The 14,980-nt window shown below is 35.3% G+C and overlaps 1 protein-coding gene and 1 long non-coding RNA gene across 2 annotated transcripts in view; one reads left to right on the top strand and one right to left on the bottom strand.

Annotated features, from left to right (window-relative positions):
- Positions 1–14,980, bottom strand: part of LOC139141052 (PMS1 protein homolog 1-like) — a 59,652-nt gene that overhangs the window by 10,644 nt on the left and 34,028 nt on the right. The window contains exons 6-9 of the mRNA XM_070710626.1: positions 1,920–2,630; positions 1,325–1,450; positions 697–793; positions 255–378 (exon numbers count right to left, since the gene is read on the bottom strand). Coding sequence (XP_070566727.1) covers positions 255–378; positions 697–793; positions 1,325–1,450; positions 1,920–2,630 — 1,058 coding nt within the window. The remainder of the gene's footprint in view (positions 1–254; positions 379–696; positions 794–1,324; positions 1,451–1,919; positions 2,631–14,980) is intronic.
- On the top strand, positions 7,254–12,261 carry LOC139141055 (uncharacterized). The gene is made up of 3 exons (XR_011554122.1): positions 7,254–10,424; positions 10,841–10,987; positions 11,182–12,261. It is a non-coding gene; the product is annotated as an uncharacterized lncRNA (long non-coding RNA).

Genomic DNA, 14,980 nt, shown 5'->3' with positions numbered 1-14,980 from the left:
TTCTGCTGTGCAATTTAACATCAAAGTTTGTGGCTTAAGCAAACCTACCAAGAATCTGGTGAGTCTTATGAATCAACTCATCCATCAGACGTATAATTGCAGCTATCAAGACAGTTTATTAATACACAGCTGTCACAGCCAATTGTCAGGTTGGTCATAGCAGTGATATGGCAAATTTACACACATCCACGTGAAACAAAAGTTAGTGGTCCTTGATCTCACCCAACTGAAAATTATGCAAAAAATTGTCTCACCTATTCACATCTCTGGTTGCCATGGTTTCGTATTTCTTCTTTTCATCATCTGATAATGTCTCCCACCTGTCAGCTATGATTTTATTGATGGTCAGAGGGTTCAAGCCAGGGTTTTCTTCTACGACTACAAAACGCAAATCACAACCACAGATTTTTAGATTCTGTAATGCATTATGTGTACATTTCTCAGTTTCACTGTAAAGGGTAATGCATATTTTGAATCCAGATATTTACATTTTCAGTTCAAACTTTAAAAGGGTGCTTAATATCAATAGTAAATTATATATTTGTCCAATTTCAATAAAACACAAGCTGGGAACATACACTACCAATGACAGATTAATAACTCTTTATCATAGCTTCTCCTAAAACGAAAAAAAAAGGTATGAAAATGTAATCTGATACATTTAGTTTGTTTTAATTTCATTGGAATTAACTTTACCTTGGGGTTTGACATTCTTTGAAAAATACTGTATGGCTGGGATTGGTCTCCGAACTGGTGTCCTAGCAACCATGTCATACAAAGTGGATTGGCCTTCCTGAAAAGAGAGATCAAAAATAGTTCATTTCAAACCTGTATGCTCATGCTAGAAGTTGTCACTGTTCCTTGGTTTTAAAGACCATTTGAATGTTTATTATCGACGATATTTACAGAGATTTTACTCTAGCGCTCTACCATATAACACTGGTTGATATTTATCAGGGCAAACACTAAAACCAATGTGTAGTGGACATCTTTTGGATAGATATGTAGCACTCAATAAACTTGTATAACTAGTTGTCAGAAATTGCACGGATTATTCTCTCTACAGTATACTTTTTATCCACATTTCAATCCCTCTGAAGGGATCACATTTCAGCACGGAAAACGTACAGGATTGAACCACTATCCCTGAGGTGGAGTGACTGTGATTGAGCCAACATTTCTGTGAGATAGATTTATGTCTCAATCTGTAAAGACATACAAATACTAGACATGGACATGGGTCATGGAGGTTTTTCGTTCTTGTAGAAATCAACATATGATGATCTCGTCTGATGAAATATGCAGTATGATTCCAAGATCTTACTTTTAGTTCTAGTGGTTTGTGTTTCCTCCCTGGACTTGATTTAGGTGATCTGCTGGAAGTTGAAGGTTTTGCCAAAGCTTCTGTTTCCTTGTCCCTCAGAGCTGACCCTGTGAGAAGCTGTACAGGCTATTATGGAAAAAAATCACAATCATGGAAAAAATTATTTTTATCAGATTCAAAGCTTGATAATAATAGCTATGTGCAGATGTCATGGGGACTTTATGACCAACTTTACGACATCTGACAATGTGATACAAACATTGTTCAATAGGTAATTGTTCAACCCAGAATTAATCACTTTTACCACATGTGGTCATACTGAAATTACAAGTGATATATACAGAGTTGGGGAAAGACAAAAAAGTCTGATTTGACTTTTGTGTTCTTGCATGGTTGAAATAAAAAAAAAGAACTTTGAAAGTTATGAGTCTTTAATTTTGTGAAATCATTATTGTAATATCTAGATTTGACTGACATCTGCTTTATAAAAAGTTCAGAAATATGGTACCTTAGTGCACTTTTCTGTTATTGGTGAGTCTTTTCAGAGACTTTAAGCCTGCATATCAATGCTTTAAGAACAAATTATCACATTTACCTCAACAGTTTTGCCTTCAGTATCTTTGATGGCATGACCTTTGCTCCAACTTGCTGTTGCATAATCTGAATTTAAGTTGCTTTGACCTTGACTTTGACAAAGTTCACTTTGTTCACTGCATATTCTTTGTAAGATCAATGTCTGTGAACCTTGTCCAGTTTCACCCACTGCCAGCTCATTGGCTGAGCCCTGTTCCTCTTTATTTGTTCCACAGAAAGGCAGTCCCTCATTGGGTGAGACATCATGTGATACACCTCTGTGCAGACCACTTATAGAAAGACAGTTTCCAAGATTATTAGATTGTTGTTCAGTCACATTCTCAAGTGAACTTCTACTTGGCTGTCCAAGCTGGTTAAAGTCACCACATCCTTGCTGTTGAATGTTTTTGTCCACTACCAAACTTTTCTCTTCATCAAAATTTTGGAGTTCTTTGTTCAGCAGGTCAATCATTGACTCATCCAGGGGTGAAAGTTCATCATGAACTGATTTGGATTCCTTCACGTCATTGTCATTTCCCTCTTTATGTTCACTTGGCACACTTGGAGTCCCAGCTGACTGAAATTTCACATTTTCTGTTTTATCATCTCCTCTGGCACTTACAACAACAGGGATGTCATCGGTAGATGTTGCTTCTTGCTCGTGTGAACTGTGTTCTGGAGTCCTTGAATAAACTTTGTCCAGCATCTTGGTAAGGGTCTCCAAAATAGACTCCTAAAACACAAGACAATGCAAGACACTATAACTTATCATGAATACAAAAACACTGGACCCATCTTCCTTAAGGTAATCAATGCTTGTCTGGGGGTGCCTTTCGTGTTGAATAAATACACACATACCCCTTTAAAGGCGCCCTTCTATATCCCAGGTTCTCGCATTAGTGAATGTGTCAATAGCCCATTAACAGTTTGTCATTCTTTTGTTTTCCATTGAGTATTTCATCAAGTAACTAATATTTATATTAGATAAATCTGATAATTGAGTGGGTGCTTTAATGGTGTTGACTTGTACTGCAGTTCTTTAAGGTAATCAACCCTTGTTTGGGGGTGCCTTTCATGTTGAATAAATACAAACATGTCCCCTAGTATGGTGTTGAATTGTACAGCAGCTGAGCATTGGCCCAGTCTCGTTCAGTCTTGCCATTACAGCACATTAATTTCAACTTCCAGTATTTGTCTCAGACAATGAAATGACTGCAGTGGACATTGTGTAAGGCAAAGGTGAGCCAATGCAATGGACACTGTGTATGGCAAAGGTGAACAAATCCTCAAGCTCAAGTTCACAAGCTGACCCTTGTTCTGGCTGCAGTAAATGTCTAACACAATTCATGTGTTAGACTAGTGAATTTAGCTTTCGATAAAAATATCAGGAGAGAAACTTTAACCCAAGCACTAACCTTTGTTGAAAGTGCTAGGATATTGGTATCATGTACAATATTGGTGTTATGTACAGGAAGCCTAAAATATTGTCATTTCATGAACAAGGAAAAAATCAATGTTGATTGAGAATAGACCAGTAATTTTGAGGGGGCTACCAGACTTGGGTTGAAGTAGATCTATAGCAATGTGGTCAACCTTGTATCATGACTTGACAAAATGGCAACTTGAACAGAAGCTGAATTGGCTGTCATTCCAGAATTTGTTGAAGAGTATATGTGAAGGCAAAATACACATGTTATCCAATTGTGCTATTGCTGCTTTCAGTTTTTTCTCATGACAGCATCTGCTATTTGACAATGCTGGCCGCCATTAAAACTTGGGACAAGTTTGGCCTATTTTCTGTGTTGACTTCTGTGTGATTTCATTTGTTTTCATCCACACATAAGTACAAACTAAGTACCATTTTTACTATTCTTGCAAGTCCCAAAAGTCTTGTAAAAAAAAATGTTTTCAGACATATTTATTTTTGCATATTTTTAAAACACCGCTGAGTCATTTTGAAATCAAGCACATTGTACTAGGAAACATCATATGAAATAAATGTCAATGAATTTTCTGTTTCCAATATTCTCTTCTACGGTATTACTACTCTCTTTATGCCTCAATTTTAAGAATCAACATTTCATGTCCATCTCAGAAACAAAATTGCGGATTGACATGTAAAAATATGGAAAGAAGAGTAAATTTGAGATGATACCAGACATTGAACACTGTGGTACTGATAAATGAAGTCTAGAAGAATTTGTTTTTAGCATTTTTTGTTACTTTATTTCTTTTAAAAACAACAATACAAAGACAAAATGATACAAAGCCGAGCTAAGCAAAGCAAAGTATAAAACACATTACAATGGGAACAATGCATGAGAACAAGAAGCCATTATCTTCACCATGAAGAGAACCCTTGCCATTTGTTATCGAATCAAAAAACTTCCTGTACATATTGATCTTGATTTCAATATCAATGCATGTGGATGATATATTGCTACTTAAAATAAATGCATTGATTTTTGTACAAAGAGTAGACAAAAAAGGACACCTGCACATTATGTAACTTTTCTATACTTGTCATAAAAACAATTTAATTTCTTTATAATCCAAGCATAAATGTTCAATATTCTTCTCTGGATTACAAGTTTGATGAAGAGAATCTTATTTTACTTTAGCATTCATATAATAAATTTATTTTCCAAAATATGATGTATAATTGTAAACTGCTTTCCATTCCTTCGATATTGGCAATCTATTACATGGCATTGACAAATTATTGACAATTTATTACATGTCATTGACAAATTATTGATAAATTATTACATGCCACTGACAAATTATTGACAATTTATTACATGATATTGACAGATTATTACATAGCTTTGACAAATTATTATATGGCATTAAGAAATTATTATAAAAGTCAAAATGTGTTGGACTTGGCTCAATCCATCTGTCAAACAATGTACTCACAGTTAATACTCAGCATTGCTGAAATCTTTTTTTAATCTTCTGTATTTCCTCGTGTCCCTTGTAGCAACTTGGTGTTGAAGTTTTCTAAGTTGCTTTTTGCTTCTCAAATTAAATACTCTTTTGTTTGACTATGTTGACTTTCACAGGTGATCATACTTGTTTGTGAGATGCTGCTGTATGGCATTTGTATTCTACATGTGCATTGCACTTTTTTATGGTTTTACATCAGTTGAGTGATCTCTTATCTGCATACAATATTAGAGCAACATCTGTTAAAACATGTGACTATCTCTCACAAGGTTGTCTATGATTGGTCTATTTATGTGCATTGCACTGTCCAACCAATCTGTGAATTCCTCTTATTGATAAAAAAAATCAAACCAATGGGATGTCTTTCGATGTAGTTTGGATCAGCTTGACATACTGGTACATGTATACATGCAAATACCATGTATTTTTTCACAGCTAGACAATCACTATGAAAGGCATATGTGGAATATGCCCATGCTGCCTGTCATTGCTGACCAACAATCACTTCTTTCACTGTCATAATTATCTCCTCTGCTGTACGGCACAATCACCACAGCGCCAAGTCAGTGTTGCTACTGGTTACCTGTCTGGTAAACCTATATTTCCTGCTATTGATTCAAATCTGCATACTAACACTACTGTAGCTGTTTAGCTACTGCTTGAAGGACAAGGAAGCCACTGGCAGTCAACCCTTGACAGAATGTTGTTTTCAGTCATTAACATGACAAGTTGCAACTTCTATCAATAGACATACTGAATACCACTGAATTCCTTTGACTATAAGAATCAAATCATGGTGAGTAATCAAACACTTACATATTATGTCCTAATGTTTCTCTTTATTCAAAGGAAAATATGTGATACGAAATGACTATGTCACTGTGTAAAGATGAGTGGATCAAAGACGAGTGGTGACATGGTCGTTGTTATGTCATGAGTATTTCATGAGCTCAACAAACAAACATATTAGGGAATAATGTACTTATCATGTGAAAAAGCCATGAATTTGTTGTTTCTTGCAAAATAAATGGACATTCTTTCAGGTAGAATGCGCCTCGGGGACAGACATTGACACCCGAACTTTTACAATTATTCTTTTGGCCTGCCACATATAGGGGCTCATTTTAAAGCTTATGCAGTAAAAAAGTTCTCACCAGCTTAGTTTTGTAAAAACCATGAATTTTATTTTTCCCCATAGACTTAACACAGAGATGGTAGCCATTTTGAATCTCAAATATTGGTAAATATTAATCTTCATGGCCCTGATAAGGGTTTTGTGGACTTAGATTGCACCCAGCAGAAGGGCCTGAGTGTGTGAAGGCCCGTATGCCGTACGACCAAGGTCCGCAAAACCTATATCAGGGATGAAATGGGATGAAAAATAAGGATGGTCACATACATGTCTAATCATGCATTAAATTTGTTTTGCAGTGCAATATGTAAGGTGGGTACAAGTGGTTTTATGAATTTTTGATTGGTACTTACGATTGTAACTGACAGGTGCATCCTGTCATCTATTTATTCTACCTGCTGCATATCTGTTCAGTCAACATGATCTTCCAAATGATAATCGACCGTCATACTCAGTTTTTTGCTCACGTGTTGACACACGTGAGCATATGTCGCTGCGATGTCTGTCTGTCTGTGTGTCTGTGTGTCTGTGTGTCTGTCTGTCTGTGTGCTCAATATCTCAAAAACGGCTCATCAGATCAGAATTAAATCTGATATATAGATTAAGTTTGCAAATGGCAAGAACTGATTAGTTTTTGGTGGGTGTGGCTTGCTTACTTTTTGCTCATTTGCATAATTAATTATTTTAGAAAAACTGATATATATTGACAACGATTGCACACAATTTGATGAGATTTGCTTCAAATGTTGATCACACCAAGATATATCAGCTGTGAAAGATATTAAGGGGTGACCTGAAAGATAATGAATAATTTGCATATTTAATGATCTTTCATAATTAGGGATATATATCTGATTTGACTTGATCAAAATTGACAAAACTTGGTATGTATATTGAAGATACTATGATTTAACATTATAGAAAGTCATTAAGCATTCCTACTTCATCAAACTCTTAATTTGCATATTTAATGAACTTTTGGAATTAGGGATATTTATTTGAATTGACTTGACCAAAATTGATGAAAGTTGCTATGTACATTAAAGATACTATGATATAACATTGTTGAAATTCATTAAGCATTTTTACTTCAGCCAAATACTTATTTGCATATTTAATAAACTTTTCTAATTAGATACATAAATCTGAATGGACTTGACCAAAATTGATGAAACTTGCTATTTACATAAAAGATACTATGATATAACATTGTTGAAAGTCATTAACAGCTTTTACTTCAGTCAATTCCTTATTTGCATATTTAATAAACTTTCCTAATTAGATATATAAATCTGAATGGACTTTACCAAAGTTGATGAAACTTGCTATGTACATTGAAGATACTATGATATAACATTATTGAAAATCATTAAGCAGTTTTACTTCAGCCAATTCCTTATTTACATTTTTAATGAACTTCACTAATTAGGGATATATATCTGAATTGATTCGACCGAAGTGGATGAATCTTGCAACATATATTGAAGATACTATAAAACAACATTATTAAAAGTCATCGTTTACTTCAGCCAATTACTAATTTGCATATATAATGAACTTTCCTAATTAGGGATATTTATCTGTATTGACTAGACCAAATTTAACAAAACTTGCTATGTACGTTAAAGATACTATGATACAGCATTAAAAGTCATTAAGCATTTTTACTTTAGCCGATTCCGTATTTGCAAATTTAATGAATTTTCCTAATTAAGGATATTTATCTGTCTTGACTAGAACAAAGTTGACGAACTGCTTTGTACATTAAAGATACTATGATACGACATTATTGAAAGTCATTTAACATTTTTACTTCAGCCAATTCATAATTTGCATATTTAATGAGAACATTTCAGTCAATTCCTAATTTGCATATTTTAATGAACTTTCCTGATTGGGGATATATACTTGGATTAAAATTAATCTGTGGTGGATATTATTCATTATGTTGATCAACACACTTTCAATGAAGTTGCAAACATGTGGCAAAGGTTCAAATTTACACAAAGCTGCAACATATAATTAAACACGTGAGCATTTTCAATTCATATCTGGTTATACTCAAAGTTTTCCCTACCAAAAATTTTGAAGGAAAGGGAACGTCCACTGCAAACAAAGACTTGGGCCCATTATAGTTAATATACTTCAGCACTTCAATGCTTGTAGATTCAGGAAAATCAGGGATATTGGAAGAAATGGAATGGCAATGAGAGGAGAGATTTTTGCCATGGTAAACTTGAGAAGTAGTTGAGCACCTACATGTTGTAATCGACTTTGAACACTAAATTGAACTTTAGATTATTTAATAGTTGTCTTCAACCTGCCTGAGATGGATCATTGTTGAAACAATAACATTGAATTGTCTTGCTTTGTTCGACCTTGGCTCAACAGATTTCCTGTACTCCTGCCATGAATCATCAAGTTTAAAGCCAGTAATTTTACTTCCAAAAATCAAGAAATGTTGTGGCAGAAAAGTTGACGCTGACCAGAGACCATCATTTCCCATAGTGTACACTATGGAAGGGATGAATGTTGGAGCCATGATACAGTCTTATTCTGCAGAACGTGCAAAACGAAATACTTTCATTCGTTCAAAAAACGTGACGACTGAAAGCAAATGTACTACAAATTGGCTGACAATACCGTAACCACACATGCTTTCAGTACTCATCAACAACTGTATTTAAAGGGGCTACTATTGGAAGACATAACAAATAACAGGGTTTTCAGCAGCGCAATGTTCCAATCTCAAGCTGAAGTTTACAATGGTAATCATCGTGAATGCAATCTGCCAAGACTTGAACACATGAAGCAATTTTCGCGTTGTCATCAAATGAATGAATGGTCAATAAATGAGCAAAGAATGGAGGAATGATAATTCATGTGGCAAGTAGTGAAGTATTATGAGAGTAATGGGACATTAAATGAGATGGATATATGAAACTCGTAACAAATGCTGTGACATTGTAGATCGTTGTTTAGTAGCATGGCAACAGTTATGCGAAGAGCCGAACAAACTGGCTTTGGCCGAGGTAACGAGATAATTGACGACAACGAGAAATCAAAATGACCATGGTGTGTCACACCATAAGAGAGAATAAAAATATGAAAAGATTTGCCCTTTATGATCCAGTGTTTTCCAAATTCACCAATCAATGGTGGAAACCACCAAGTATCATCTCCGTACACATACTCCTGAATATACTGGACACGACAAGGAAAACAATCATAGAAATGAACATTTTCCTCCACCAGAATTTCATTATTATATAGTAATGATATCAGTAACGAAAATGTACGGAAGTACAAAGAGACAATAGAGGGCATCAGTGTTTGCCGCAACCAGACCCTATGGCATTGTTGTATCAATGACCGAAATGTTCATGGGTGGATTGTCAACACAGGCTGTTATAGTTCTATTGCAGAAGTTTGTCAAAGCGAAGATACCTTAGGAAAAGTTCAGTACATTGGATATGACAAAGCATGCGATAAATACATCCATTTTTGATTAATCGGGCTAAGAATTGGAGTGCCATAGCTAGCCTGCTCTTTAGGGACAATGTCTTGGAGTTCTATTACGGTAAGAAAAGGTAAAAGGAGAAGAACTTTGACAGAAACAGCAAAATGTGCCTGTGACTAGAAACAAAGGATCAAGACACAAAATGGCCGCATCGGCAGCTGTTCAAGGTGGTGGTATGTCACTGGAAGAACGTTACACTAAACTTTCCAAGAAGTTTGAGTCAACAATATGTGAACTCCAAGTACAACAGTTCTCCTGATGGATATCTCCAGAATGGATGTCACAAAGCAAATAATTTTATTAGGAAAGGAAATGGTAAATGACATGGCTGATTATGTACAAAAGATCATAATAGCATACCCTCGCCATTGTCGATGATATAAGTTTATGAAAAATTAAATTTGTACGTTACATCTCATATACATGAATGTAGATTAGCATTTCTACAACAAAGGTGGCTCCCTAACTGTTTTGATGGTTTCCTTTCAGAATTTTCCCAAAATATACAATTTTTTACACTTATCTACCTCTGATGTAATGGCTCTGACTTCTCTGTGACAATAACTTTGAAGATATCAGTTTATAAGAACTTTATTATATATTCCTAATTATCTTCAAATTTATAGCACAGTGTTTCTTAGACACCTATAGATGGAAACCATGTTTAAAGAAGGATCAGCTGAGTTCAAACCAACGATTATGGAGAAAGAAGATCTTGTTTCTTCATTGGAAAGAAATGTCTTGAAGGGAAAAGCTACACGTCAAGTGATGTGAACAATAACTTAAATCAAGCTTAGCTAGGCCAAGGTACTTGGTAACCAGAAAACTGGCTGGTGATACTGCATGCAAAACACGAATATGCTCTAGATGTCTGGTTATATACAAAGATGCTTTCTCACCATAGCAGATCAACATTTTGAGCAAAGGTAAGTATGAACCTGTGCAGTGGATGACGATAAAATCTCTCTTGTATATGTCATACATCAGCGAAGACTGTTTATATCTGCAAGTCAGCCAACTACAAAACTATAAGACAGTCACTAGATATTACTTTTTAACTTTATCTCTCTCTCTCTCCCTCTCTCTCTCTTTCTCTCTCTCTCTTTCTCTCTCTCTCTCTCTCTCTCTCTCTCTCTCTCTCTCTCTCTCTCTCTCTCTCTCTCTCTCTCTATATATATATATCATAATTGCACACATGATAGACCTAGCGGCCAGTCGGCCATTTTCATAGCTCAGTTCTCATTTCAAAGTGAATTTTGCGACAAACTTATTCTACTCTATGAGCATGGCAACATCTGAATCTCAACATTCTTGTCTTGATGTCATTTTGCCCTGGTTTCAGTGCCTACAACATGGTTGAACATGGGTTAGTAACCCGATTGAAGAACCTTGCTGAGGTAATTCTGCCTGGCAAGCTAGAAAGAGAAGGAGTCCATACTGTCAATGGAGAACACTAACGGATGCAAAGAGGAGACAGAAAGAAGCACAGGTTCGTAAACACAACTGTTCTTTTCATTTCTGTCCATTTTATGACTGTTTGTTTTCGGCACTATAGTCTGCTGAAGTTAAAAGTCTAGCATAGACAAAGCTGCTAAAAATGATGGTATTTGTCATTTTAATCATTTCACCGGTACTGTGGATTTATTCATTAAATAACATTTAGTTTGCATCTCTTTATTTTAGGTATTCAATAATGCTGTGGAAGTACTCTCGAGATACTGGACAAAACGTCGAACACCATGGCCATCGGGTAAATACAACCATCGAGAGATGTGAAGGAGAGGTGGAAAGACTGCAGTACTCAGACTACCACAAACTGCACCGCCTTGTACAGACAGCAAGTGCAAAAGAGTTTCGTCATCCAGAAAATGAGGATGTGAAGAGGGAGATGAAAATGGCCTTGAAATACCTTGAGAAATAAATTGGGGCCATCATATTCTATAAGTGTACAGATGATGGGTGTGATCACTGCAGCAGAAATCCAGTTACAATAAACTTCCTGTCTATCATAAAAAGGGCACAGATTTGCTAGAATGGAGATTGCCATACTGAACAACGAGAGAGACAAAATCACTCAGAATCTGACGATAATAAAGCCAAACTCCAGAAACACACGAAGTAAGTCACCAGACCTTATGTTCTCAAACCTGAGTCCCACCAAAGACAGAGTTAGCTGTGAAATTTTCATCAAACTAAAAAGAACAAGAAACTCGCTACAGCAGCTATACATCAACAGAACAAACATCCAGCAGCAATTGGTATCTTTCCAAAGGTGCCTAAACGAGGAATTGGTGCCTTGAAGTCTAAAGATTAACCTGCGAGCACAACTACCTGGTCTGAAACCCAGCAAATCATTCACCAACAAGTGGCGAGAGCTTTAAAGGCACTGGGGTCTGAAATTTGTTGAACTAATCAACAATTACCTGCCATTACATCAAAAACGAGAACGTCAAAAAAATAGAAGATACAATGCAGTCCACCAACGAGACAATATCGTGAACAATAATACTTGTTTTATTGTAGTTTAAATGGGCCAGGTTTGAGGCTGTGAGTGGGACGGTCCCGGGACGAGGCCACCTTACAGAAGCCAATCACAATTGGCTTCGACTTTAGAGTGTTCCCCATTCTCCCTCCCAAACCTACGAGCTTCGAAATTGAATTTTTTACTTTTTGCTCTGTTGTCTTTAGAATATGTATCTTAATATGCCCTAGAGTGGTGTAAATTGGCTTGTAGCCAGTCAACATTGTAATAAAGTTGACCTTGACCCCCAACACTTGAGTCTGTCTGTAAGTTGTCGGTATAGGCGTCATTTAAAGTGACACTAATGAGAGGAAGAAAGTTAACTCCTCTTCACCAAGCTCCTTGAATCGTAAAAAAAAAACTCAACGGTGAATAAGGCAAACCGCCAACACAAATGCGCTAGGTGCTAAAAACCATACAAAATGGCCCTTTCAAGGCCATCACATACTCCAAAAAGATAGGTACACCGCATACAAATAGGTTAGAGATTACAGAATCTCCAACTCAGATGTGTGGGCTGTTTCAGTTAATGCCATCACTCCCGCACATTTACAGGATTTCCCCTTTTTCTTACCTCATATGCATATTTTTGACACTGACATGTTCATTTGAACAACATCACATCTCAACCCCTGGGTCTACTTGTGATGGTGGGTGCAGCGGTTTGGGATTATGTGACATACATACATACATACATACAGACATACATACAGACGCCACCGACTCACCATATAAGCTCTTTTTGGTATTTATATGCATACCAAATATGAGCTAAAAGGAGAACTACCCAAAAACAATAAAAATGACAGACAACACACAAACACTTAAAAGAAACAGAAACAGAAAACGTAAACACAACAAACAATTAACAAACACAAACAAAAGAACTATAATACAAGTGACCTAATGGCCGATATAGCTCTGCTGTGTTTATGTAGAGAATAACTATTTTTGACACATGTTGATGAAGAAGGTGGAAATCTTTGATAGCTTATTTCAGTGGCCAGAAAAAAGTGGCTAAAATAGCTGCAAAAATACACAATTGAAGATTTCATCATAATTTGAATATATCACATTGGATCATCCCTACGAATATGTCAACCAAAGCTATCTGATGAGTAGTTTTTTGAGAATAAAATTTTCTGACCAAAACTGGCAAAAATTGCCCCCAAAAATAAATATTGCAGATTATACCATAATTTCAATATATCATATATTAAAATAATCCCTTGGAACCTGTTTACCAAATATCAAAGCTATTGACTTGCAGTTTTTGAGAAACACATTTTTTGACCAAAAATGGCAAAAATTGCCCCTAAAATACAAAATTACAGATTTCATCATAATTTCAATATATCACATTTAGTTCATCTGTAGGAACCTACATATCAAATTTCAAAGCTATCAGACCAGTACTTTTTGAGAAACACATTTTTGACCAAAAATGGAAAAAATTGCCCCAAATTCAAAATTGCAGATTGCATTATAATTTCAATAAATATCATTTAGTTGATCTATAGGAACCCGTATACCAAATTTCAAAGCTATCAGATGAATAGTTTTGGAAATACACATTTTTTGACCAAAAATCGCAAAAATTGCCCCAAAAATACAAAATTACAGATTTCATCAGAAATTCAATATATATTACTTAGTTCATCTATAGAAACCTGTATACCAAATTTCAAAGCTATCAGACCGGTAGTTTTTGAGAAACATTTTTTTTGACCAAAAATGGAAAAAATTGCCCCAAAAATACAAAATTGCAGATTTCATTATAATTTCAATAAATATTATTTAGTTCACCTGTAGGAACCTGTATACCAAAATTTAAAGCTATCAGATGAGTAGTTTTGGAAATACACATTTTTTGACCAAAAATGGCAAAAATTGCCCCAAACATACAAATTACAGATTTCATCAAAAATTCAAGATATATTACTTAGTTCATCTATAGAAACCTGTATACCAAATTTCAAAGCTATCAGACCAGTCCCTTTTGAGAAACACATTTTTTGACCAAAAACGGCAAAAATTGCCTTAAAAATGCAAATTTGCATATTTCATCACAATTTGAATAAATCTGAAATAGATCATCCCTAGGGACCTATGTACCAAATATCAAAGCTCTCTGACTGGTAGTTTTGAAGAAGAAGATTTTTAAAGATTTTTTTACCAAAAACGACAACAATTGCCTTAAAAATACAAATTTCACCAAGATTTGGACAAATCTAACTGAAGTCACCCTAAGTAAACTGCATATTAAATTTCAAAGCAATTGGACAAGCGGTTTCAGAGAAGAAGATGTTTTTACAAAAAACAGCAAAAAATGCCACAAAAATACAATTATGCAAATTTCACCACGATTTGAATAAACTTAAGTGAGGTTATCCCAAGTGAACTGCATAAAAATTTCAAAGCAATCGGACTTGCGGTTTCAGAGGAGAAGGCAATTGTTGACGGACGACGACAAAATATCAACCTATTTGATAAGCTCCGCGTCGCTGACAGCGGAGCTAAAAAACAAAATTAAGAAACACCAAAATAGACAAAATGGCCGTAGATATAAATCAGCTATCATCCAAAGAAAAGCCAACAACATGAAATTCATGAAAAATCTATCGTCACACAAACTAACAAACACCAAAATAATTGCACTAGGCAAAGGCCTAAAATTTATTCCAACACCAACAAAATCAAACAGAAAACAACTACTTCATGATTTCAACAAGTACAGTCGAAAAATTAGACTACAATACATCATAAGACACAAACAATCGCATCAACACCCATTCAAAGAAAAATCAAACTGGACTTCCCCAACAACAGAAAACACAAAACTTTAAAGTTATCTTTAGGCAACTAAACTCGCACTTCTACTAGTAGATATACCCTTTCATAAAAGGAAATAAAATATGTTGCGTGCCTAAAAAGTTGTGATAATTACTTGCAAACTGTGGG

The sequence above is a fragment of the Ptychodera flava genome, chromosome 9 (genome assembly GCF_041260155.1).
Source record: "Ptychodera flava strain L36383 chromosome 9, AS_Pfla_20210202, whole genome shotgun sequence".
Lineage (NCBI taxonomy): Eukaryota > Metazoa > Hemichordata > Enteropneusta > Ptychoderidae > Ptychodera > Ptychodera flava.
Note: the sequence above shows the minus strand (reverse complement) of the source record. Positions and strands in the feature narration are given on the sequence as shown.